Genomic DNA, 24,370 nt, shown 5'->3' on the forward strand with positions numbered 1-24,370 from the left:
GTTCCTGAAGCATAGTTCGCCCAAACTCGGCCACTCTTCTCGCAATGTCAGAGTTTTTAAAGTCATAAAGAGATCCGGCAGAAAAAGGTTCGCCCACGACAAAAGCGGCAGAACAGTGTGCATCAAGCATACTTTTGCTTTCATCCCCCGTTAGAAAACCAAGTCTCTTCGAGTATCTAAAGTTACTTCGTTCAATATATTATTACAATGTTTGGATACTTAACTTACTCAATAACACCCTCCTTATCTTTCTCGGAACACGCCCACACCATTTTCAGATAAAGATCCACAAATTCTTTCGGATATTCTCTACTCGCGCCAAAATCTAACAAGTAAAGTTTTTGTTCTTTTGGATGATACAAAAAATTACTAAAGTTAGGGTCGGTTTGCATGAAACGGAAAACAAAAAGCTCCTTCAAAGTCAACTCTAAAATAAGACTGGCTACGCGATTTCTAACAGATTGATCTTCCGCAGCAACCATGTCAACGGGTATGGCATCCTTCACCAGTTGTGTGGTCAACACCGCTTTGGTAGAAAGTTCAGGGACAACAAAAGGAACAACGATTGATGGATGCCCAGACAGGAGTTGACCCATTCGTTGTTGATGAATTGCTTCCAAACGATAGTCACACTCTTTTTTCAACTCCTCTTTTGCAACTTGCAATGCTTCATCTATATACATTCCACGGGGTAACATATTAAGATATTTCAACAGTCGTTTTAAATTTTCTAAATCAGAGTCAATGCTTTTAGCGACTCCTGGATACTGAATTTTCATAGCAATAGAGACACCATCCATCGTCATGGCTCGATGAACTTGGCCAATACTTGCGGCGGCTATCGGAACCCAAACGAACTGCGTGACACGCTGAGACCAATGTGTTCCAAGTTCGGTCTCTAAAACTCCTAGAAGCTGATTTCGTGGCATTATATCCGCATTATGCCTGGCTCTCTCCAGTGCATGCAATAACTGCGGAGGTAATAGTTTGTCATCTTGAATACTTAACATTTGTCCGAGCTTTAACGCAGCTCCTCTCATTCGGCATAAGGTTGCTGCAAGACGACTGGTATTTGCTTCAGAGAGAAGGAGACTATAGGATGACGGCTTCGAATTGTTGGCAGAGTTCTCTTCAGAGCTTCCATTCGTTTTTATAAAAAATCTCTTCGTTGCTTCGGAAGCCGCACCCCAAACTAATCCCATGCCAAGAGTTCCAAAACCAAGAAACCTCGAAATTGGAGAAGCCGGAACTGCTCTTTCTCTAGGAGGACTTTTCCAAAATTTCAACTGCGAAGAAGATTCTGTGTCCGTGCTTTCAACTGACGAGGCTAAATTCACTTCGGGTTGTAAGTTTTCTTTTGGAACGGAGAAGGAATCTTTAGTCACCCATTTTTCACTTTCTTTCCAACCCAGGTCATCAAAATCCTTCCGTTGCTCTGGAAATTCTGCTTCTCCAAATGATTTTACAAGTGGCTTACTCTGTTGGTGTGAATCAACCTCACCAATAATGGGCTTTGAATTGTTGGACAAATCTCCAGTGTTCCATTCATCCAATCTATCAAAATCGTTTCTACTTGGGTCTGTCAAAACTCCGTTTACCTTGTTTCCAGAACTCTGGTCACTTTCTCCCTTGTTCGTTAAAGCCACTTCCTGCTCTACTTCCACCACCTGAAGCACGTCTTGTTCACATACAGTTACACTGGGAAGTGGAAACTTGTTTTGCCACGATAAACCTTGCATTTCTTGCACTACTTTAAAAACCCCTCTAGCTATATTCAAAATACTGTACAACTTCACTTCCATGTTCTCAAACAACGCGTACCGACACTTTCCAACAAACGTACACCGTACGATGCCAATTGGTAGTTTCTCATTTGGTGGATGAAGATGATGATAGGATTCGTGTGTCATCAAAGAGGCACATGTTGCAAAGTTGTCCGAATAAACTTAAGAAACTGTCAAATTAGCAAGAACAAGAGCGCATCTATCTCAAGACGTGGATTCTTGGCTTTACTCCGACCGTCTCTGTTTTTGATTTGGTGGTTTGTTAGAAAACCTGTGTCTGCTGAACCTTTGGTTTCAGACGCTGTATGTAGTTTCTGTAACGGAAAGGTAATCAAATATCTTTCCAGTGAGTCCTTTTTCACATACGTCATAGGGCCAAGTGGTGTGTGACATGTGTGAAGGAACTGGATTTTGGAAAGCAATAACTCCCACTCGCAATCAGTACTACAAAGGAGTCAGTTGTCCACAGTGTTCTGGTAGCGGTTATTTGACCTGTCCAGTTTGCCTTGGAACAGGGTTAGGCGAAGTCAAGGGTTTGCTTCGACGCGATAAAAAATTGGGTTCCGGCAAAGGCCTCTTCGGTATAGAGTAACCAGATGAGATTCCAAACTATAAAAAAGTTATACTGGCATAACGTAAACCTTGTTGTATGCTAGTTTCTCCTCTAAACTTGTAAACGTGAAGTAGAGAAGAGACCATTTCTCAACTCGACTTTCTGGTTAAACCTGGAATACTCGAAGGACTTTTCGAGATTTGTAAAGATACTAGAGAAGGTAACGTTCTGGTTGGAAAATGTGAATTTTTCTGAAGAGTTTCGGTTCCTTTCGCGTTTTCTGGTTTCGTTGCTAAACTCCAGTCATATTGTTCTTCCGTTGAACCTTGACTTGTTTCACTGTTCGTCTCCAAGTTTCTAGACGTCTTTGTATGCCTCTTAGAAGCATCCTTATCACCCACTCGGCCTTTTCTAGCTTTCGAAGACTTTCTCTCGCTTTCGTCGTCAGAAAAATCTTGAAGCTCGATGGGAATTTCTTCGTCATTGTACCAGGAAGCATCTGAGCCTTTCATATACGCACTATTTGTATCCACAAAACGTGAATATTCTACAACGAAAAATACAGACTTCCCTACGCTGTGTAGAGGAGTTTTCAAAAGTTCCCACATAAAACCAGCCATGCATACCATTCTTTTAACTTCTCACTGTCTGTTCGCACAAGAATGCTGTAACAAGGTTGCTTAACCGGTCCAAATACATCAAAAACTCGTCCCACTGGATTTCTATCCTCAAACACAATTAAGGATCCAATGTCGAGTACAGGTTCTGCTTCAAAAGACTCAATTACTAAAAAAGACTCCACAAACGTACTAAGACGACCTTGACACCACTCGTAAGTGAGGACTAATTAATCGTAAACCTGAAGACCTACCGACACGTCGTATCTCAAAGTCAGGAGTTATAAGAGGAAAAGTTTCTTCTACAAAAGGAAGTTCTTCGGGAAGCAACTCGTTTTTTGTTTTGGGTAGAGCCTCGTTCAATTCCTCGTTATCCTCCAAAAGACTGAAATGCGAGAACACTTTAGTTCCCTGTAATATGTTTTCGAGTTCGCTAAGGGAAGAGTCCGAACTGCTGCTTAACGACTTGGCATCTTCAAAATTGTCAATTACTATAGCTTCGGCTTGATTAGCAGGAGTTGACTCTGTTTCTTCCGACATCGACTGAAAGCAACAGTCTGTTGCAGACACAGCGAGTTATCGTCCCCACTAAAGGAAGAATTCCTATAATTATCTGTCCCTGTCGAAGAATGGGAAACACGTTAGCTTTGGATCTTGTTCAGCAATGTGAAAATATAGTCAGTAGTACAGAAGGATTGTCTGAAGCAAATGAAACGCAACAGGAAACGAATCACTGTGAAGACAAGAGACTTTTAGCTGAAGAGGATTACGAGGATCAAAGAGAAAGAAAGGTGAGACGCCTTGATTCCAACGAGCAAGTTGTTACTACACAAGTTGATTTCGAAGCTGATTTAAGCCACTATGAGGTATCAGATATATGGTCAAAGAGTGCCGAAGAGCGACTTGAATCAGGTGACGCTCCTGTGTTTCCTGACCATTTATGTTATACTTTGAAGACAGAAGAAGGTTCTACACTGGTTATCAACAGAGAACGAAGGCTTGTTTTCTACGACCGATGTTTATCGGGATCTTTTCCTTATCCAGACAAAGCAATTTTAGATGGCGCGAGCTTGAAGCCAAGGTCTTTTCACTTTGATATTAATGAGGAACGGAATTATCTCTCGAAGGAGTTGCAGAGATGCCTTCGTAAAAGGCAGTACTATTTCGATTTTGCAGAGAGAGACCGACAAAGTCTCTTACGCGAAGGCTGCAGTTTTCGGGACTCGAGAAACATAGACTTGGAAGGGAAGCTTTATTTGGCGCCACTTACCACTTTGGGGAATCTACCCTTTCGTAGAATCTGCAAACATTATGGAGCTGATATTACTTGTGGAGAAATGGCTTTATCTGCTAACCTCTTACAGGGCCAACAGTCAGAGTGGGCTTTATTGCGTCGTCATAGAGAAGAAGACTTGTTTGGTATACAGATAGCGGGTTCGAAGCCAGAAATAATGGCTCGTGCTGCACAACTTACTAGTAAAGAGTGTGACATAGATTTTATTGATATTAATGCCGGTTGTCCTATTGAACTCCTATGCAAAAAGGTGAGGTAAATTTTGAACGAATTGCTTGTCGAGTAGATTGTACTTACATGGTTAGGGTGGTGGATGTGAACTTTTAAGGCAACCAGAGAAACTTGGTCGAATTATGTCATCCATGGTTCAAGTTGTAGACAAACCAGTTTTTGCAAAGGTACTTCATTCTAAGAGACTTTTATTCAATCTATTTCACTAGCTTTAGATTCGACTAGGTATTTCACAAGATCATCTGAATGCTTTGAAGACCATTCAAATATTAAATGATGCTGGTGCTTCAGCCGTCACAATCCATGGCAGAACAAAACTGCAACGATACTCCAAGAAGGCCGACTGGGAGTATCTTTACGAATGTGCTCAACTGGGTAAAGAAATGTCTCTACCAATTATTGGAAATGGTGATATATACACATATGAAGATATTGTGCATTTGAATCCTTACTCAACAAGAGCCGAAAATAGTAGTCCTTTCGCACCATTTTCTGCAGTAATGATAGGAAGAGGAGCACTAATAAAGCCTTGGATATTCACAGAATTGAAGGAACAACGTCATTGGGACATAAGTGCAAGCGAAAGATTAGAAATTATACAGACTTTTGCCAAATATGGCCTTGATCACTGGGGCGCTGACAAGAAAGGTGTAGAAAGAACTCGAAAGTTTCTACTGGAATGGCTCTCGTTCCTTCACCGGTACGCTGCTTTTCTAGTTGAACATAATTTCTGACTTTCCCTTTAAGATACATTCCTGTTGGACTTTTGGAAAGATTACCTCCCAAATTGACCTGGCGTAATCCTGCGTTTGTTGGAAGAAGCGACCTTGAAACTCTTCTAGGATCACCTTACTCAAAAGACTGGATTAAGCTGAGTGAGATGCTTCTGGGTACTGTTCCTCAAGGTTTTACTTTCGTACCCAAGCACAAGTCATACTCTTGGCAAACTTCAGACAATAGCACTTAGCCTTATAATGCAATGAAACAGTGGTGTGCTTGCTAGCAACCAACCTGCCAACATGAATAAGTAACCGGTTACTTAAAATGACTTGTCAAATATTGTCTTTGGAAATTGTGCCGTAAAGGTGTATAGCGACGCCATCGCGTGAATATTCTTCCTCAGTAGCATATGCTAAGAGATGTCTTGAAGGGTGCCACGCAACCACATTCGTTGCTCCTTTGACTCCAAGTGCATATGTTTGTCGACCATTCAGAATATCTGAAATATCAATTACACTATCTTCCGAACCTGCGGCAATAAACTGACCATCATGAGAGAAGCTTATTGTTCTAATTGGATATTCAAGACGATCGACCGTCCAAGTACAAAGCATATATTCTGTTTCCCATAAACTAATAATGGAATCTGCCCCTCCCAAAGCGAAATAACGTCCACTGCGATCAAACTCAAGACAATAACAACGGTCCGCATGAACTTGCAATCGCAGTTGTTGCTCCATTGTCGGCCAACGAAAAACCAAAACTTCTTTACCCAGAGTCATGAAAAAGAAAGGACCTGAAGGACTCCACTTGAACTCGTTCACTTCTTCAGCGAACTGAAAACGCTCAAAAAAATCAAATTTGCGAACATCTATGAAACTCAAATTGTCGTCCTTGTCACCAACAGCACAATACACTCCGTCCTGGGACCACGCCAAATTGATATTTTCTCCTTGCGTTTCCACAGAAGCTACCGGCTCACTGTTCCTCGCTCTCAAATCCCAGAAAAGTACTTTATGATCCAAGGATGCTGACACAAAAAAGACATTTGCGGTAGGATCCCACTTGAGTTGTTCAATCGAGCTTGTATGCCCTTCAAGCTCTGCTTTTTGCTGCAGCTTTTCGACGTCCCAAATTCTAGCAACACAATCAACTCCACCAGAGCCCAGTAGGCCTCCCTTAGGATTCCAAGAAAGACAGTGGACCTTTACAATGGTGAGAACACATAATGAAAAGCTAAGACTTCAAAGTACCTTTCTAGTATGACCAACTAGTTCTGCAGTGCTTGCCTTGCTAAAAATCTTAGATGAAGCATTAGTCGTCAACATTTTGCGGGCTGGAAACAATTTTCAATAGTTTTGCATTTTGTTGTTGACTACATGTCTACCTTAACGTTCTTCATATTCAAACAACTTGCAATGAAAACTATCTAGGTTTTTTATTGTGGGAGGCAAATAAATTTCTCTTTATAGCGCCGAAAACAAACCACTATGAACATTCTCCATCAAACCTTTCGAAGATCCATTGCAAAAAAAAGATAAGCTATAAAAGCTCATGGGTCATGGGTGACATTTTCAGTCCAATCTCTGCAATTGTTAGTTAAGAATCTCTTTCTTTTGTAGAATATTTCATCATTGTCTATATATATTCAGTTTCTGAACAACTTTCAAAGATTCAGTGGTCAATCCCTGACTTGAAAGAAATACTCTACATTCTTGACATATGTAATAGGAACATCTTAAGCATTATCCATTGTCCATTTACCGCATTAAGCGACATTCGAAAGGACAACCAATTGGAGCATTATTTCAGCACGAGTGTGTAGAGTTGCAAGAGCGTCTTTTCTGTCCTGTTGGTGACTACTTTCAAGTCTTAAAGCTATGAAAGTACCAAGAATTTCTATATTGAATTTGGATGAAATTAAAGCTGCACAAGAGAGGCTTCCTTGGGAGTTTCGTCGTCGTGAAGTAGATGGAAAGCTCGTGGATCCCCCTGTTCCAGAGAGAAAGATTCGAGAGTTGAGGGAACAAACAATACAAGCAGGTTTACAGTGGCCTTTTGAAATACCAGAAAAAAAGATTGTAGTTAATGTTCCCTTTAAAGGGCGTCTTCGTGAACGTAAGGCTCCGGAAAGGAAGGCCGAAATCGAAGAAAACTTGAAACAGATGCCCAAGTTGATTGAAAACTATAGAAAGAATCGCACAAAGAGAAAGAAAACAGCATTGGCACAGTATTTGAAGGAAACTATGTCCAAGGAAACCTTAAATACGGAGTAATGTGGTCTTGAAAGGATTTTGTGTTACAGAAAAAGAGAGATAGCGTATAACTGCTGAGTGAAATGTGTGACAGATGCTACTAGACTTTTCCAAAACGCATTGTATGGCAAACTCTGTGTTTTGTGTAATCGTAAATAAAAGTATATTTTTATTGTAGACTTCCAAACTCGATGAAAATCCTTAACTATGAAAAGAACGTGGGTTGATGGGTTTGATCAAGATGCGCCCAGTGCCTGTTTTTCTGATATGGATATTATTGCTTGTTACGCAGGAAACTTGCGGAATAAGCAAAGTTAGAGGAGCTGATCCCCAAAAATTGCACCTCTATGAAAATAAGGAAGGATTCTTTCATTGCTTGAATAGCTCTCAGAAGGTTCCTTATAGTAGTTTGAACGACGATTTTTGTGACTGCGACGATGGAACTGATGAACCTGGTACTGCTGCTTGTGACGGATCCACTTTCTATTGTGAGAATATTGGGTATGTGCCTGTGAATATACTTTCTTCTCAGGTGAACGACGGTATATGTGATTGTTGTGATGGTTCGGACGAGTGGCTTGGTTATGTTGATTGTCCCAATCGCTGTGTACAAAACGGCAAAGAAAGAATAGAGCAAATGTTGGCTGAAGTAAAAATTATTAAACAAGGCTTGAAGAAACGGGAAGAGTTGAAAAGTCTTTCTTCTTTAAGATTCTCTGAACTTGTAAACAAAACGAAACTCCTACAGGTTTCCATACACGAAGCGGAAGTGTTAGAAAGGAAAGCTAAAAAGGAGCTTCATTGGCTCGAACACGTACTCAGAGTTATAGAGGCACGAGATATTGTAGCTAATGCGTCAGTAGGAAACTTAAGCTCACATAGTAGTGGAGACGTTGTTACAACTAACGAGGAATCAAGCAATGACTTGGGGAGAACGCATAGTTTGCAGAATGAAGATGATGAACTGAATGTTAATTCTGAGAAGACTTCCGACGAGGTATATAAGAGTACGATGCGGTCAGACTTTGTTTTGGAAACTTGTCAGAACATATCCAAAGTCTACACCTCTTCGCATATGCTACTACGTTTACAAAAGCTCTTCTTCGATTTTTTGAGCAAATTTCCAGTTTTATCGAACTTCTTTAAAGGAAGTCAAAGAAAGATAGATACGGAAGTTTTAAAACTATGCATAAGCAACTTAAAAGAGCACTTGGAAACCCTTCGTTCAGAATTGGAGAAGAATCGAACAGAACTGGAACGCGTTCAACAGTATTTTAGTTCTGACTATGGTCCAGAAAATGTGTTTTTGGCATTGAGGGATATTTGTTTAGAGGTCGATAGCCAAGGCTATCATTACAAGCTTTGTCTGCTTTCACATGTCACTCAGGATAGCATCAACTTAGGAAAATTTAGCCAGTGGGATTCTAATTACACGAAGATGATCTTTTCGGACGGAACTCCTTGTTGGAATGGACCAGCCCGCTCCACAGTAGTGAATTTGTTATGTGGCGTAAATGAAACTATTCTCAAAGTTTCTGAACCTTCCAAGTGCCAATACCACTTTTGGATGACAACTTGTGCGGTCTGCTCCGTTCATGAAATGAAGAAACTACGAGATGAAGCAAACATAATCTTGTCCAATCTCAACTTAACTAAAGGTCAGAAGTCAAATATGGCTCATAAACATGATGAACTATGATATATTCTCCGTCATTTTTCGAATACTTTAAGGAACATTCCAAAAATTGATTTGACAAGCGAACTTGCTGTACTTAAAGAATATGATTCTCTATGTCAACAATTTTTATTCGTAAAATTTTGCCTGTCATGCAAACAAACATTTAGACTTTACGCTTTCCGTCTTTTATGTTACTCATGAAATAAAATGATTCAAATAGACTCTCTTTTTTCCATTGACAAGTTTTTTTCATCTCCCATAGAATGAATGTCACTTCTTTGTACCGATGTTCTTCGTTCATCATTTCGTCGAGTGGAAATTTCACGAATAGTATCTAAAAGAAGAACAAACGAATATCTGTCTTCTTGTGCTGTCTGCAGCTGTGGAAATTTAGTTAAAATTTCTTCATAGCATCGCTCCGCATATTTCACAGACAACTTACGAGCAAGAGGAATCAGGATATGGTCAGTAGCATTTTTCACAGAATCCACAGCAACTTTATAATTCTCATCGATGTTCAATGACAAACTGAGGAAGAAAGAAATAAATGATGCCAACTCTTGGAGTTGATCAATACGAATAAATCTATGGCTGAGCTCACTAGAAATAGTCTTTAGCTGCTTCACTTCAGAAGGAAAGTGTCTAAGATATTCAAGTAGTCCTCTAGCAATATCTTCATGGTTGGCTCGCTTTAACCAGCGCTTCCCAATACTCTGAATATTTGGATCTGTGATGGCTAAAAGAGAAAAGGATAGGCATCGAAAGGGCGAAGGAAAGTCTTCAAATTCGCTAACCTGTGCATAGCAACGAAAAAAATGAAACATTCCAATATCCTCACTTCCTTCAAAAATTGTCTTCTGAACCAATGGCTTCGAAGCATTGCTTCCAGTGAAGTCTCTCACATTTTCGATAAAAAAGATGGAACATTTCTCTGATAAACTCGTTAAAACAGACCCCCAAAGCCTATCGTTTGAAGAATTATCCTTAGATGTACGACTCTTCACGAAGAAAAATAGTTGCAAACAACTGATCACGTTGATATATAACAGAAGCTTGTTGCAAGATTGATCTATGAACAACATGTCCTGACATACACAATCTTGAAGTTTAAACAACTGAGCCATGTTTTTCTCAAAATGGTAACAGTCGCTTTCATTTATCGAGCAACTTTCTTTTCCAGACCGATGCCAACTCTGGATACTACAAAAATGTGCAAGTCTCAAGAAGGACAAAACGCAGCTTTCTGATTCTAAGAAAGAGATCAGAGTTTCTGCATTTTGACACATTTCTAAAACAATTTCCAAACCACCTTCTTGAATTTCGGAGCCATATGTTATAAAAGCAAGAGCTTTCAGCAATGTTGAAGAAATTGCTATCGTCGAAATTTTTCGAGTTGATTCGTGACGTTGATGACTGTATGTATCAAAAGCTGAGGCAAGGTCACGAAGGGATGAAACTATTTCATTACTCAGTTGGCTAAAAACTTCTTCGGCCTCTTTCTTAAACGAGTAATCCGAAAATTGGGTCAAATGTCTTAGTGAAAGCAGACATTCCGATAGTAGCAGAAAGGATGATGAATGTCGCTCAATTAGCTCTTTGAGTTTAGTTGCAATGTCACGGATGGACTCTGGTATACAATACAGACGATACGTATCCTCATCAACTTGTCGAATAAGTGGAACCACGAAAGTCAATAACACAGGGTCCGCTTGGTTATAAGTTAAACATGAAATGATATTGTTCAGAATACTGCGACAAAGTTGCTGGAATTTCGAGGTTTCATTAGTTTGTTGACGCCTTATGCGTTTGGATTTGTTATGGAAAGAAGACGAAACAGAGGCCATCTTAGAAGACAAATTTTGAGCGAGTTCAAGAAGAATCTTCGTAACAATTGATTTTTCTTCGTAAGAATAAAAATCATTTTGTTCTGACCGCAAGATGGTGAAATACGCTTCCCAATCTTGTAAAACCGAAATTTCCTTACACAGGCTCTCAATACAATTAGATAGGAACGTATTCCGTAATTTCTCGTCGGAAAATAATCGAGCCAATCGAATGAGTGTTTCAGAAGACTCATTACGAGTAGCAGAATCGATATTACTAACATCATGACTCGTCAAATCTTTCACGATTTGATTGGTAATGCTCTGCGCAGCTTCTTGTACTGGCTTTCGAGTCTCAGTTGCGACAATTTTAAACAATATGTTCTTTTCCTCATCAGTTAGGCTTCCAACTTGCATCATAAGTTCCATGACTTGAACAGCATGTTGAGCAACTTGGATGTCTTTATCTTGAGTCATTTCACAGATTCGAGACCTAAATCGACGTAAAAACAACTGCATCCTGGGCCAATTTTCCTGTATTCTCAGCAAGTTCGCAACAACATGAACAGAACTCATTCGAACTTCACTTGCTTTGTCATTTAGCATCCATCCGACATATTTAAGAAAACGATCATCAAGGAAGCTTCTTGGAAGGTTCAATATCCATTCACCCAGGTAACTAATAGAAAGAGCTCTTATTTCAGGTGCAACGTCACGATAGCGTAAGACAAAGACTTTGTTGAATATTTTATCCAAATATTCTGCAATACTAGTTAAATTAGTTGCCTTTTCTGAAGAGGAGACACTCGTGCGTTGTTTAGAACTGGATTTGGCTTCATGAGTCTTAAAAAGAGAATGTTCACTCTTAGCTGACTCCTCGGAGCTAATAAAGCCATTACTCAAAGAAAAGCAAGACAGAGCTGCGACGAATCGGAGATTTCTGAAGTTCGACGATGTGAACAAAGACAATTGATCGACAAGACAGTTAAAGAAACCTAAAATCATTAAGACATGGAACTAAAAAGAAAAATCTTACTTTGATTATGGATTAAACTTCGCGGTGCTATTTTTGCAAGATTCTTCCAAAAGGCCTCATAACGTGACCTGAATCTTTTGGACGCCTTATCCTTTAAAGTCAAACAAAGTCGAGCTGAAAGTATGTTTTCATCAAATGTCATCAACATCTTTTCAAGAGAAGCATCGCTCATGTCCCAGTTAGCTAGGAACTCACTTAGTTTCTTTTGCAGAGCTTCTGGCCAATTCGATGCGTTTGGAAAGAATGCAGTTCTATAAATCAAAGAATAAAGGTCTTTCAGGATATCAGTTTCTTTCCCGAGAGATATCTCCTCGAAGAGAGTTCTTAACAAAGCATTCACGCCATCTATTCCGCGTTGAAGTTTTACAAACAAATTTGAAGATCTGTTCTCGAAATTCTCGAGTGTAACAATATCATTCGAGCTATTACTTTCGGAAATATTTCCTATTTTTCTTTTCTTCGAAGACGGAGGGGAATAACCGTTGACATCTGAAGTCTCGTTTTCCTGAGCTTCGTTGTTCTCCGAATCCTCAGATTGACTCTCATGAACGCTACTGCTACTATCACCTTGACTCGAAGCTTCTTCAAAATCTTCCTCTATAGTTTCTTTTACAAGATATGATGCATTCTCACTTCTTTTTTGGTCTAGTGGAGTTTCAACGTTCCTCCCTCGAAGCACAACCATCCCAAACCAGGAGCAATTAAATTAGAGCGCGCTAGAAGTTTAAAAAATTTGCCGCGCTCTTAAGTCTTTCTCATCAATCTCGTCCACGGAGATTGTTCTGCCCGTTCACTTAAAATACCAAACAGAAATACTAGTCTGCAGAAAAGCTGCACTATATACTAACCTTAAACGGTCATGGTCCTGAAAAGTTTCCCTTCTTTTGAAGTTGGATAGAGGCGTTATATTCCTGATGCTGTATTCATTGAAGAATCTGAACTCTTTGTCATCGAAACTATTCTAATATTTCAAACAGCCACTAGAAAGACTCCTATTGCAATTCATTCTCTGAAATGAAATCCTATATGAAAGAACAACGCTTTTAATGCTTCAAAACAGACCGTTCATTTCCGTAATCTTATGACTCTTTGTCTTTTCAAACAACTGCTGTGGAAAAGCAGCAATAGCATACTTGGATGTTTTGATTAGATAGAACAGAACAGAGGACGTTGATTTCTAGTTTCTTAGGATTTTAAAAAGCAAAGACATTAGTTCGCATATCAAATAAAGAAGTTTTGCTCTCTTCTTTTACTGGCGGTTGTAACACATGACTTTTCAATCTACGAGACTTTTCTATAAGTGCTGAAACAAGTATCCTTTCCAATAGTTGTGCGATATCATGAAAGGAAAACAGATTCTGTTCAACTCTACGCCGTATCTGTTGTTGAAAATAGCAATCTTTGCTGAACCCCTGGAACAAGTTACGGCACATTCTACATTCCTTTAAAATAGCTTTGGAGGAATTTGGCCGTGGGTTTAGTACAAGAAAGTATTCTCAGAAGCATACCTTATCTGAATTTCTTTTGAGGCTGAATGTTTTGAAAAAAATCAACTACAATTGCTTTTTATAACAATCTTCATTTGGAACTAGAGTGCCCCTTCAAATCTTTCTTTGTTATGAACCTTTCTGGCTTTTTGAGTTTTGCAATTTTTCCTCTCCAAAGATTGCTGCTTTGGAGCTTGCATTCCATACGTTCGAAGATCGAATGATATCTTTAAAATACTAATGAAACACAAGAAAGGTCTCCCGAGTCAAATAAAAGTAGCCAATAATTGGCCGCTTAAGATGTAAAAGGGCTATTATAGACACAGCAGGAACAATATTGGTTCCGTATATTACGCAACGAAACAATGTTGTCTTGTGGCATTCTATTGACTGAACTTCCAAACTGTGAGGCCATGACAGATGTCTAAAAAATCGACTATCCCAAAAAAATTCTTCAACATGAAATAAATTTCGACTTCTTGAGGCTGTACTCAGAAAATTCACGAGACATATTCAAACTATCTCTATTCGAGAAAAAATTGCTTATGAATGTTCCACATTACAACTATCAACGTATATGATTCTAAAGGGTTTCCCAAGTTCGGTTCCAACGGTTGGCTAAATTTTTTAGCCTTGCTTTTGTCAGAATTGAAAACCGACACTTCAAGTTCCTTCAAAGCCTATAGATATCCTCAAAGAAGACTCTTTCAAAGTTATGAAAGAACCACGCATTAGAATCTTGCTCCTCAAAAATTCAGATAATCTTTGCTGCAAAACTTGAGTAACCACTGGTAAGGTAAGAAAGACATCAAAGTGGACAAAGTAGTGAAACAGGACTCCTTTGCTTTTTAGAATTTGAACAAAAGAAAATATGGCAGACCAAAAACGAGCTCAGCCAATAATCAAAAAAAACCGAGTAGAAAAATACAAATTCAATAAGCCCAACGTTATGTTATAAAGAAAAAGAGTCTCAAAGTTCCTTTGAAACAGTTCCAAATCAACCAGTTCTACGAATTGACGCAAATTGCTTTCAAAGCCTCGTAATTAAGTTGTCAGGTGTCTTTGCTCCTTTTCATGACGAAGCCAAGTGAGTCCTCGGAAGACTATGACTTTGATCCATACCTTATTCTAAACGTTGCGCGGAACTGTGGACCGGAAGAAATTAAGAATGCTTATCGAAGACTTTGCCAGACATATCACCCTGATAAACACTTGTCGCCAGACTTGAAAAAAAAGGTTGCCTTTGAAACTCTTTACAGAGTTCTTACTTACCATACAACTAGGCCACTGAACGATTTACTGTTTTAAACGAGGCGTTTGAAATTCTTTCGGATCCTGAGAAGCGACGGATCTACGACGAGTTTGGAATGGAAGGAATCCGAGCGGTTTCGAACTCTTTGGTGAAATATGAAGACATTAAGGCTCGTTTTCAGCAAAGCGGTCGTGTAACAGGAGGCTCTTATCAGAAGGACAATTCTTTTATTGTCCAAAATACGTGAGTGCGGTGAAAGTTTTCTTTGTTGAAGCGTGTCTTAAACACCAAGTTAGAGCTGAGGTTCTTATTGACGCAACAGGTATTGCTGTGATTCTCGAGGATCTTTCTGAGGAAGAAGATTACTTTGTTGCACCTTTTGCAGTTTCACAGCTGTCACTTGCAACTCGTGCTACTGTTGTTTTGAGTAGGAAGGTATGAAATTCTTTTGGACTGCTGTGTCGCTAAGACTGTCTTCAAATAGGATTTCTTGACTTTCCAATATCATATCCAAAGTAGAAGAAAAATGTCAACTCATGGTTTAACCATAACCACACGCAGACAATTTTCTTCTAATTCCTACGGAGAGATATCTTATATCATTTCTAGTCAGCGTTCTTTGCTTGAAGGTGTTTTTTCATGGAAACTTTGGAGGAGACTTTCTGAACGAAGGTATTTCATTATTTCTTATTCATCATTCATCAACGTAAAATATATTTTAGTACGGGTATGATCGAGGGCAGTTACTCATCCGTTCAAGCTCAACCTTTGCTTGCAGTCACAAATACTCGCCAGCTAAGTCCAAATACTAGCGCACAGTTGACTTGGACTGCAGGTTTGGCTCCCGGTGTACTATTTGCATTTCAAAATTCACAAGACAGTGGAACTGCAACAGGCTCAATGAAACTTGGTATGTTGGACACTTCAGTATCTTTTGGATATAGGAAACTAGTGGGCCAGAATGGTCACTGGAAGGCTCGGGGTCGCTGGAGCATTCGTGGTTGGGAGTTGGAAGTTGGAATCGGCCGGGACTTGTTTTCCTATGAAGCTGCATGGTCCGTTAGTGTAAGAGTTGGACTAGACGGAATTATTTTGAAGTGCAAAGTGGGGCGAAGTGGTCATCAACTTCAGCTGCCAATATTGGTTGTGGCGCATCCGTCTCCATTGTTAGCGATAGCAACATCCTTAGTCACATCTTCCTTGTTTACATTAATTCAAAGAGGAATAATAGCTCCGTATCAGTACAAAATGGATGCAAGACGAAAGCAAAAGGAAAAGGAAGAAAGATTGGAGAAGAGAATGAAGGAGAGAAACGATGCGTTGACCGCATTAGAACTAATGAAGCCCGCTGTCGAACGCTGTCGCAGCCGAGAAGAGAATGTACCGGGAGGTGGTCTTATCATTATAAGAGCTTTATACGGATCAAGCAGGGAAATCAGTATTCTGTCGATTGATAGCACGCTAGAGGTATGCATTTTCTCGAGAATTCTATTTTTGTATATTGAAAAGGTTTCAATCAGAATACAGAGCAAGTTGCCGATGTATCAGACGCCCTTCAATACTTTGTGGAAGACTCCCGTTTGACCCTATACGCAACAACGAAGGCTAGACTCATGGGCTTTTGGGATCCTACCATTGATAGTGATGAGAAGAAAGTGTTGCATGTAAGATATGAATGGAAATTTCGGGTTTGAATTTGTAACTCTTTTTTTAAGATCTGGTATAAATTCAAGAATGCTCTCCACGAATGTGAAGTTGATGATTTCCTTCCAGTGGAATTGCCATTGCTGTCGCATCGAGTCGGAAGCTGCTGATGCGATTCTGCTCGTCATTGAAGAACTTCTTACAGTTCATCCATTAACAAGTTTCTACCCTTTCCTTTCCTTTGTGTGTTGAGAGATATGAAGTTTTGGCGCTGCTTGCTGGAATACGGTGTCATTGTCATGCTGTCTTTGTAGGCCTTCAACGGAGACTGTTGTCTTGAAGAATTAGACATACCAGAGTTTTCTTTATCGGACAATGTAGTATTTACAGTATCGTTCGTGGGCCCTGAGTTACTATTGTAGTTCAAAGAGTCTCTCTTGCTGTGAGTTTCTTGATGGTTATCTGTCGATAAATTTTGGCAACTGCTTCGTAGTCTTGAAGATGAAGATATTTCAGCCAAATCTATATCTTCGACATCAGATTCACTGAATTGAAAACTTTCAGGGTCCAAACAATTGATGTTCGAGTCTTCGAGGAATGCTGAAGTAGATGAGGCAATTGTTGTAGAAACGGATAAGCTTGAAGTTGTTTCTTGTTTGGTGAGTTCATACACAGTTATTTTCACAATTTTGTTTGCAATTTGCCATTCACAGTTGTTCATTCTCGAAAGTTTTTCAGAGAAATATGCACTAAGAAATGTCTTCATCACCGTGAAACTCATTTCAATCTTTTCGACATAAGACGGATAGTGCTTCTGAAGTTGTAGATATAAAAATCTAGACAGAAAGGAGAGAAAATGTATCTCTGTTAGCATCAGCAGCTTCATCAAAAAAAGGGAAAATTTCATGCAAGTTGCAGCTAATGTTACAAGGCACAATATTACTGTCTTCCATCTGCGGCTTTTTGCCATTTTGTTGAGCAGTTTGACTATTTCTACCAAGACCTTTCTCAAGGGTATTTTTGCTTTTCTTAAACCGTTTAACAAAGAAACCAAACATTTGTATAACACAGCAGCTGCTTGCCTAATAAATGATTTGAATAGCTTCATGAAGTTACCACAAACACTCCTTAGGTAACCATTCAGTTGCAAGATGGACTCATTCTTAGAAGTTGTTGTTTCACTCAGTCTCTTGCTTCTTCTACTTCGTAACTGTTGAGAAAACTCACTAGATGATGACTCTTGACATTTAAACAAATTTTGGTGATATTTCTTTAAAGGAAACGAGTCAAGTTTCCCTACAATAGCAGAGTTTGGTTGAGTTTCGTTTGTCACTGTGGATATACTATATCGGGCAGTATACTTGTTCGAGTTGTCAGAAACTTCTTTAGAGACTTGTTTCTTTGTGTCCGTTACTTTGAATTCTGGTATAGTATTATTCGTGATGATCTTCATTCAAAAAGCAAAAATTTAAAAATTGAAGCCAATCGATGAAACACGTCATCATCATCCCTAAGACTGACTCCCCATAATATTCCATTTCAACCTTTGTGAACAAAAGTTCGTTGAAACTGTGAATACAAACTAGATATTGATTGTCACTTGAGTCACAATTGTTGAGCTATTATCTACTATAAGAATTGCTGTTGTATTTGTGATTACAGAATATGTACGAAACTTGCACAAAAATGAAGAATAACTGACAATTTCACATATCCTCGATTAAAGCTATGAATCGATGAAATTTCCAAAAGTATACGACTACTCGCATGTAGGTTGTCGGACTTAAAATGGAACAACTTACTGTCATTTTGAATCTGCCACTGAAATATCAAAGCCTCTTCAAAGTATTAGTATCATTCTGCCAAACTTTTGGCTTCCATCTTCGAGTGAGACTGCTCTATCTCTCTCTCAGTTCTATCCTTCTCCATTACTTGTGTTTCTCGTTCCACAAGTCTGCGATTTTTTCGTATACTCGGCAAAGCACCTAAATCTTCCTCATCTGAATCTTCAAACTCACAAGGATGCTCTGTTCTTCTTTCCTTTTGCCTCACTGTTTCTCTGATATCAGCGTACTTGGTTTCTTCCTCGTCCAATTCTTTTTCGTGCAATCTCTCTAAACCCTTATATGAATTCGGAGTCTCTTGAAAAGGTACACTGGGTACAGGAGTTAAATGTCTGAGAATCTACAACAAATTGGACCAAAACTAAGATTTGAAGAAACTACTAACCTCGAATGTCCTCGCCTTTATGTTTTCAATGTATTCACGTGTGTTGCGATTCTCCATATTACTTGGATGGATTTGAATACGGAATTCCGGACCATAATATTCTAAGTACTCATTGTAAGGTATATCTTCTTGAATCTCCAGATTGAGCGCTCGGGAAGTCTCGTATGCCCAGCATCGTGCAACGTTGCGAATTGTATAGCCACCTCCACCTAACATCAGTATAGGAACATTGTATTTTTTAAAAAAATCGATACAGTGGCTATGACCAGCAATAGTTAGATTAAAACAGCCTAGACGGTCTCCAGAAAGCGAATCTGCGCCACCCTGTAAAACCACAGCTCCAGGCTGATACCATTCCTATGTTACATATAAGTAATGTGCTTATAACTTAAAGGATTTCCGATACCATCACTTTAGTCATAACTGCATCAAATATTTCTCGATGTGACTCGTCATCCATACCATCATAAAGCGGAATATTAAGGGAATAATATTTCCCTGGACCATAGCCAATATCACCAATATCTCCAGTTCCTGGAAAGTAGTCTCCAAATTTATGAAAAGAGCAAGTCATAACGCGATCAGTGGTATAGAAAGCTTCTTCTACACCATCACCGTGGTGAATATCGATATCAGCATAAAGAACTCTTGTATGGCATTTCAAAAGTTCTAGAATGCCAAGCACACAATCGTTAACATAACAAAAACCAGATGCTTCCGACATTTTTGCGTGGTGTAAGCCACCGGACCAATTAATTGCTATATCTGCTCGGCCAGAGTTCAACTCCGAAGCGGCAGCTAAGGACCCGCCTGCAGAAATCTGACAAAACTCCCATAAACCGTCAAAAACGGGACAATCTTCACATACGTTGACTTTCAAAAACAAAAGTCAAAATACTTGCTTTTTAATTTGTCCGTACTTACACTTTCTTATGCTTGAGTTCATATCCCAAACCTTTTCAGGACTGGCACTTTTCAAAAAATTGATATAACTGTCCGAGTGGAAACGAGTAATATCTTTTTCAGATGCTCGTGGAGGTCTCTATTATAAAGTAAAGCATAGGAAAAATCGTACACCATCCTTAACTGACCTGAACTGCCATATGTTTGAACATGCCATAAGCCGCAATCAAAGCGTGCGTCATTCTCATTCGATGAGGTTTCATAGGATGGCCTTGGCTATAGTAGTAATTTCCAACATCCGCTATACATCTTTAGGTTTGAATTCAAAAAAGTGTGGAAGGAACTCCTTACGGTCATAATAGTAAGATACTCTTCTCTTCCCGTTGGTCAACATTTTCGATCTTTCAATCAATTCGTCAAAACTTGAAAGAGGGATGAGCGGATCTTACACTTCCGTAAGAAGCGTCAATGAAAATGATGGAGACGAACTCTTCTCGAAAGCTGAGAAGAAGGCTAAGAGTGCCAAAGCTTCCGGGTTTCGAAGCATTCTTGGGCTGGGAGGCAACGCAGCTAAGGTGGAAGAAGCAGCTGAACTATTTGTGAAGGCAGGAAACACGTTTAAACTAGCCAAAGCTTGGCAGAAAGCAGGTGATGCATACATGCGTGCTGCAGAAAACTATGCCCAGCTTCCGGACTTAAGCTTCGAGGCAGCATCGAAGTTTGCGGACGCAGCTCGTTGTTTGAAAAATGTAAATTCCGAAGACGCTATCGTTGCTATGCAGAGGGCTATGGAAATGTACACGAAAGAAGCACGCTTCCAACAGGGCGCTAAAACTTGTCGTGAAATTGCGGAACTATATGAGACCATGGGTGAGACAAGTAAAGCAGCTGAGTCATATGAGCAAGCAGCTGATCTGTATGACGGTGAAGATGCCAAGAGCCATGCAAATCAATGTCACACAAAAGTTGCGGAGTTTGCTGCACTTGCTGGAGACTTTAACCGTGCTATTGATTTGTTTGAAAAGGTTGCCACCGTATCTCTTGAAAACAAGTTGCTTCGGTATGGTGCCAAAGAGTACCTGCTTCGAGCTGGGCTTTGTAGAGTTTGCCTTGGAGATGAAGTTGGAGCTTCACGTGCGTTAGAAAAGTACAAGTCTTTGGATTCCAGTTTCAACGACAGTCGTGAAGCTAAGCTGCTCGAAAGAGTAATCTTAGCAGTTCAAGAAAATGACGAAGAAGCATTCACAGATGCCGTTGCAGAGTATGATTCTTTATCGAAGCTTGATGCCTGGAAGACTTCGATCTTATTGAAAATTAAGAAGAACCTAAAGGCTCAGGATGAAGATTTGACGTAACTTTCATTACAGGGAGTCATATGAAACGGTTTCAAAATATCTTAATTTTTCATGTATTGTATCTTTTTTGTTAAAGGTTTTTTTTACTTTTCGACTAGATAAAGTGCCTTTCATGTATACAGAAAAGTGTCACTGGAAAAGCAACTATTGCGCTTTGCCTACCCAATTACGGCTTTAAGATGAAGTGTCAAGAACGAATTCAAATTTGTTCTCCGAAATTGTGGAATTTCAGTGAATGATTCAACTTCGAAGACGTACCCACAAACAGAATGAGTTTGAGCATAACTTGTTTACAGAGCGTAGAATTATCGAGCAAAATAAGAAGGGTGATCTTGAGCACTCTCAGCAGGTTGGGAGTTTATTAGAGTTGACAAAGGCACTCGAAGTAGAAGAAAGAGCGAGTGGCGTAGCAGAAAGAAAGTTGCAGAATGTTGTGAAGCCTACGAAACTATATAACCACAGCTCAGTTGAAAGAGTCGAAAAGCCTCGCACTGGCTTAGCATACCTGTTCGTAATCTTACTTGCTGTCAGTGTGTTTTATTCAAGGCAGACTTTAAGGTATCAGAGATTTGCAGAGTTAACACTTCCAACTTCGACCAAGAAGAACTTGAAGCAACCTGAGATAGCAGTCAATATGCATATTCAGTTAACCGGTTTACGTTGGGAAGTTCCCCGGCATTTATTCAAGAGAGAGACAGATTTTTTCAAAAGACGGAAAGTTGTCTTTGTTGCAACCTCTGGGAGAACGGGAACAGGTTTTCTATCCAAACTTTTTTCACTCACGGAAAACACTGTTTCTCTTCATGAGCCTTGGCCACGTTTGGAAGGAAGAGACTTGGAGAAATCTTTATTGCAGAAGGGAGCAGCAGAAAGCTCAAAAAAGGAACGGAAGTTGAAGAAAGTTAGACAAATAGAACAGATTTTGTCTTCAAGTTCTCCCACTACCAGTTATGTCGAAACGTCTCACATGTTTATCAAAACGATGGCAGACTTTCTACTCGACGAGCTTGCTTCATCTGAGAAATTTTTTATTTTAATATTACGACGGAATCTTGTCGCCACCATAAATAGCCAATATACACTTGGTTGGTTTCAACCTGCTCACAACGGATATAAGAAGTGGTACTATGGTATTCACGATGTTTCGGAGGAAAGCAGAGTACTAGTTCCCGATCGGCCTGAAAGTGAATATGACGTTGTGGACAAGTTGATAGGCTACAACCTTGATATTGAACTTCGAATTCAAAAGTTAATTTTGTATTTGAAGTCGCAGCCTCAGAAATATTGTCATGTGCATATTATTCCGGTGAACTTGGAATCTTTCAACTCAACGAGTGAAATTTTGGACTTTTTTAAACAGACAGAGTTCACTATCGAACAGGAAAAAATTCCATGGATCGAACAGTTGCCTCGAAATGAAAGAGTACATCTAAAGCAAAAACGAAGGCTGGAACCTTTGCCTGAAAAATGGTTAACCGAACGTGTTTATAAATTTGTAAAGAACTATCAACAGAAAGGACTAGTTAGTATACCAGTATCTCGTCAATTTCTATCCAACCTTTAATATTCTCAAGAAGATGAAGAAAGAAATTGACGTGCTCTTTCTATTTCTTCGGAAACCGTTGGGAATAGAACAGGCTCCGGATAATCACTTCCAAGAATAACTTGGAACTGATTTTGCTCTTCTTCTGAAAGAAGATAAGGCTCATGACAAAAAGGAGGCGGGAGTAAGACGAGTTGATTGAGCCATTTTTTCACATAGAAACCATCCGGATCATATTTGTTTGCCTCTTCGATAGTGTCGACTTGTATACTTTCAACGCCGATCTGTTTCTTCTCATAGAGATGATACCAATAACCCCAATTGATGACTGGGTCATGATCAATCAAATAATGTTCAAAAAATTCGGCACCAAGTTGCCATATTCCATCAAGTTCGTGAACAAGAAAGGAAGATACGTTCAACCTTCCTCGGAAGCTTATATAACCAGTTGTAATAAGTTCCTTTATATGAGCGTCGATGTAAGGATAACCCGTACGTCCCTCTAGCCACGTCTGAATTGCCTGGTTGCAAATCGTTTCGTAAGGTGTCGCACTTTGTTTATATAAAGGAAACTCGGGGGCGTCCTCGTTGACTGTTCTATCACGAAAAACAGCCGAACCCTCTTGAAGACAAAGTAGATAAAGGAAATCCCGCCATAAAAAGCGTTTCAACCATAAGTTGGCAACTTGACTGTCCATGTTTTTCATATAAGAACGATAACCTTCCCAGTACACTTGCCGTACAGAAACACAGCCAATTGAAATCCACGGAGAAAGTTTTGTGGACGAGTCCATAACACCGGAGTAGTTTTCAAGATCGGCGATAAGTTGTAAGCCATTCTTCTTCACAAAATAGTCAGTTAGACGTTCTTTTGCAGAGTCCTCTCCACCCCGAAAAGGATATACTGCTCGAGGTTCAGGAAATGGCCATTCATAGGGTGTGCATAAATTTTCAACTCCCAAGTCATTCACCAAATGAGGTAAAGGTATAGCAAAACTTGGTTTGTAACCAAAAGGTAAAGGTTTTAAAAAGGGACGTTGACTGTTATCCAACTCAAAGATCTTAGGCAAACCTTTGGATATGACACTGTTGTAGAATGTCTCAAAACTGTGTTGATATTCATTGACAATCAATTCGTCAAAAGACAGTAAAGTGCAATCCCATACAAAACAGGCATTCAAATGCAACTCTGTCGCAACTTGTGATACTTCTGAACAGCAATTTATAAGATAAATAACAATGAAAGTCGACTACTTGCCTTGTTCATATTCTTCTTCCTCTGGACTAATCATTTTCGGTGCAACGATATGGTTTATGCTGTATTTTGCACATAACTCGCGAATCACTTCGGCTGCTGTTCCAACCTCGACAAGCAAATCACTGAAAAGACCTCTAAGGTTGTTTTGCAGCTGCTCTACGCTTTCTTTGACAAAAGAATATCGGAAGGGTCCGCAACGTTGTTGTTTAAGTCTATTACGGACCAAAGAACGTTTGTCAAAGACATAAAGTGGTAAGACTCTATCGCTTATCAACAACTCAATCCAACAAAATCAAGACATAACATACGCTTCTGCAGTATTCGCTAAGTCCAGACAACTGTTATCTGATAGACGAAGATTATTTCGAAACCATAAGATCGCTGTGCCGCCATTCAAGCTTTCTGGGACACGATGAAGGTCGCCTCTTATTTTCGAATACAACCTGAAAACTTTCGCTTCACGAATCTGCTTTCGCCAAAATAAAGATGAGTTTCCTCTAGTAAGCTTTACATAAGTACTGCGTTTTTGAAAGGACGAATAGCCTTTGATATTTCGAAAATAATAGTTGTCATATTTGCAGTTCAACGTTGCAAAGGCCGACATTGTAAAACTTTGACTATCTCTTTTGAGACAATCTGTTTGTTCTGGGAAAAACCAAAATCAAAAGAAAGGTTATAGGATGCTATTCACCAAGTCTTTAAGAATTC

At 39.5% G+C, this 24,370-nt stretch overlaps 15 protein-coding genes across 16 annotated transcripts; 7 read left to right on the top strand and 8 right to left on the bottom strand.

Annotated features, from left to right (window-relative positions):
• On the bottom strand, positions 1–1,850 carry Gasu_08630 (ABC1 transporter; the record flags this gene model as incomplete). Its single annotated transcript, XM_005708246.2, has 2 exons — positions 229–1,850; positions 1–176 (listed from the first exon to the last, which is right to left on the bottom strand). Coding segments are annotated over exons 1-2 (1,750 nt in total), but the record flags the coding sequence as incomplete, so codon positions are not given.
• Positions 1,851–1,860: 10 nt separating this feature from the next.
• On the top strand, positions 1,861–2,411 carry Gasu_08640 (uncharacterized protein). Its single transcript, XM_005708247.1, has 2 exons — positions 1,861–2,111; positions 2,158–2,411. The coding sequence occupies exons 1-2, from the start codon at positions 1,887–1,889 to the stop codon at positions 2,374–2,376; spliced, it is 444 nt and encodes a 147-aa protein (XP_005708304.1). The 5' UTR covers positions 1,861–1,886; the 3' UTR covers positions 2,377–2,411.
• Positions 2,412–2,415: 4 nt separating this feature from the next.
• Positions 2,416–3,560, bottom strand: Gasu_08650 (uncharacterized protein). The gene is made up of 3 exons (XM_005708248.1): positions 3,209–3,560; positions 2,964–3,156; positions 2,416–2,913 (listed from the first exon to the last, which is right to left on the bottom strand). Exons 1-3 carry the CDS (start codon positions 3,492–3,494, stop codon positions 2,487–2,489), a joined length of 906 nt encoding a protein of 301 aa, XP_005708305.1. The 5' UTR covers positions 3,495–3,560; the 3' UTR covers positions 2,416–2,486.
• Positions 3,561–3,570: 10 nt separating this feature from the next.
• On the top strand, positions 3,571–5,291 carry Gasu_08660 (tRNA-dihydrouridine synthase 3). Its single transcript, XM_005708249.1, has 3 exons — positions 3,571–4,498; positions 4,554–4,646; positions 4,695–5,291. The coding sequence occupies exons 1-3, from the start codon at positions 3,584–3,586 to the stop codon at positions 5,211–5,213; spliced, it is 1,527 nt and encodes a 508-aa protein (XP_005708306.1). The 5' UTR covers positions 3,571–3,583; the 3' UTR covers positions 5,214–5,291.
• An 80-nt stretch (positions 5,292–5,371) lies between these two features.
• Positions 5,372–6,560, bottom strand: Gasu_08670 (transducin family protein / WD-40 repeat family protein). Its single transcript, XM_005708250.1, has 2 exons — positions 6,453–6,560; positions 5,372–6,404 (listed from the first exon to the last, which is right to left on the bottom strand). The coding sequence occupies exons 1-2, from the start codon at positions 6,525–6,527 to the stop codon at positions 5,532–5,534; spliced, it is 948 nt and encodes a 315-aa protein (XP_005708307.1). The 5' UTR covers positions 6,528–6,560; the 3' UTR covers positions 5,372–5,531.
• A 380-nt stretch (positions 6,561–6,940) lies between these two features.
• On the top strand, positions 6,941–7,629 carry Gasu_08680 (uncharacterized protein). Its single transcript, XM_005708251.1, has one exon. It carries the CDS (start codon positions 7,080–7,082, stop codon positions 7,473–7,475), a length of 396 nt encoding a protein of 131 aa, XP_005708308.1. The 5' UTR covers positions 6,941–7,079; the 3' UTR covers positions 7,476–7,629.
• A 31-nt stretch (positions 7,630–7,660) lies between these two features.
• Gasu_08690 (protein kinase C substrate 8K-H) lies at positions 7,661–9,301 on the top strand. The gene has a single exon (XM_005708252.1). The coding sequence runs from the start codon at positions 7,681–7,683 to the stop codon at positions 9,151–9,153; it is 1,473 nt and encodes a 490-aa protein (XP_005708309.1). The 5' UTR covers positions 7,661–7,680; the 3' UTR covers positions 9,154–9,301.
• A 1-nt stretch (position 9,302) lies between these two features.
• Gasu_08700 (cohesin complex subunit SA-1/2) lies at positions 9,303–12,700 on the bottom strand. The gene is made up of 2 exons (XM_005708253.1): positions 11,992–12,700; positions 9,303–11,950 (listed from the first exon to the last, which is right to left on the bottom strand). Exons 1-2 carry the CDS (start codon positions 12,674–12,676, stop codon positions 9,345–9,347), a joined length of 3,291 nt encoding a protein of 1,096 aa, XP_005708310.1. The 5' UTR covers positions 12,677–12,700; the 3' UTR covers positions 9,303–9,344.
• Positions 12,701–13,157: 457 nt separating this feature from the next.
• On the bottom strand, positions 13,158–14,190 carry Gasu_08710 (uncharacterized protein). The gene has a single exon (XM_005708254.1). The coding sequence runs from the start codon at positions 13,422–13,424 to the stop codon at positions 13,185–13,187; it is 240 nt and encodes a 79-aa protein (XP_005708311.1). The 5' UTR covers positions 13,425–14,190; the 3' UTR covers positions 13,158–13,184.
• Positions 14,191–14,520: 330 nt separating this feature from the next.
• Gasu_08720 (DnaJ homolog subfamily C member 11) lies at positions 14,521–17,146 on the top strand. 2 transcript variants are annotated; one of them, XM_005708256.1, is made up of 7 exons: positions 14,521–14,714; positions 14,762–14,973; positions 15,027–15,165; positions 15,215–15,402; positions 15,453–16,197; positions 16,251–16,394; positions 16,446–17,146. In XM_005708256.1, exons 1-7 carry the CDS (start codon positions 14,553–14,555, stop codon positions 16,542–16,544), a joined length of 1,689 nt encoding a protein of 562 aa, XP_005708313.1. In that variant the 5' UTR covers positions 14,521–14,552; the 3' UTR covers positions 16,545–17,146. The 2 variants fall into 2 exon arrangements, with proteins under 2 accessions (XP_005708313.1, XP_005708312.1); XM_005708255.1 differs by having other exon boundaries at positions 16,251–16,472.
• Positions 17,147–17,165: 19 nt separating this feature from the next.
• Gasu_08730 (uncharacterized protein) lies at positions 17,166–17,860 on the bottom strand. The gene is made up of 3 exons (XM_005708257.1): positions 17,719–17,860; positions 17,498–17,670; positions 17,166–17,456 (listed from the first exon to the last, which is right to left on the bottom strand). Exons 1-3 carry the CDS (start codon positions 17,825–17,827, stop codon positions 17,211–17,213), a joined length of 528 nt encoding a protein of 175 aa, XP_005708314.1. The 5' UTR covers positions 17,828–17,860; the 3' UTR covers positions 17,166–17,210.
• A 215-nt stretch (positions 17,861–18,075) lies between these two features.
• Gasu_08740 (histone deacetylase 1/2) lies at positions 18,076–19,920 on the bottom strand. The gene is made up of 6 exons (XM_005708258.1): positions 19,858–19,920; positions 19,695–19,807; positions 19,528–19,645; positions 19,010–19,476; positions 18,604–18,960; positions 18,076–18,558 (listed from the first exon to the last, which is right to left on the bottom strand). Exons 1-6 carry the CDS (start codon positions 19,898–19,900, stop codon positions 18,229–18,231), a joined length of 1,428 nt encoding a protein of 475 aa, XP_005708315.1. The 5' UTR covers positions 19,901–19,920; the 3' UTR covers positions 18,076–18,228.
• Positions 19,921–19,930: 10 nt separating this feature from the next.
• Positions 19,931–20,979, top strand: Gasu_08750 (soluble NSF attachment protein). Its single transcript, XM_005708259.1, has one exon. The coding sequence runs from the start codon at positions 19,941–19,943 to the stop codon at positions 20,859–20,861; it is 921 nt and encodes a 306-aa protein (XP_005708316.1). The 5' UTR covers positions 19,931–19,940; the 3' UTR covers positions 20,862–20,979.
• Positions 20,980–21,060: 81 nt separating this feature from the next.
• Positions 21,061–22,321, top strand: Gasu_08760 (uncharacterized protein). Its single transcript, XM_005708260.1, has 2 exons — positions 21,061–22,167; positions 22,226–22,321. Exons 1-2 carry the CDS (start codon positions 21,097–21,099, stop codon positions 22,292–22,294), a joined length of 1,140 nt encoding a protein of 379 aa, XP_005708317.1. The 5' UTR covers positions 21,061–21,096; the 3' UTR covers positions 22,295–22,321.
• Positions 22,322–22,330: 9 nt separating this feature from the next.
• Positions 22,331–24,280, bottom strand: Gasu_08770 (cryptochrome, DASH family). Its single transcript, XM_005708261.1, has 3 exons — positions 23,971–24,280; positions 23,690–23,922; positions 22,331–23,614 (listed from the first exon to the last, which is right to left on the bottom strand). Exons 1-3 carry the CDS (start codon positions 24,264–24,266, stop codon positions 22,431–22,433), a joined length of 1,713 nt encoding a protein of 570 aa, XP_005708318.1. The 5' UTR covers positions 24,267–24,280; the 3' UTR covers positions 22,331–22,430.
• Between the last annotated feature and the right edge of the window lie 90 nt (positions 24,281–24,370).

The sequence above is a fragment of the Galdieria sulphuraria genome, assembly GCF_000341285.1.
Source record: "Galdieria sulphuraria unplaced genomic scaffold scaf_5, whole genome shotgun sequence".
In the NCBI taxonomy this organism is placed as follows: Eukaryota; Rhodophyta; class Bangiophyceae; order Galdieriales; family Galdieriaceae; genus Galdieria; species Galdieria sulphuraria.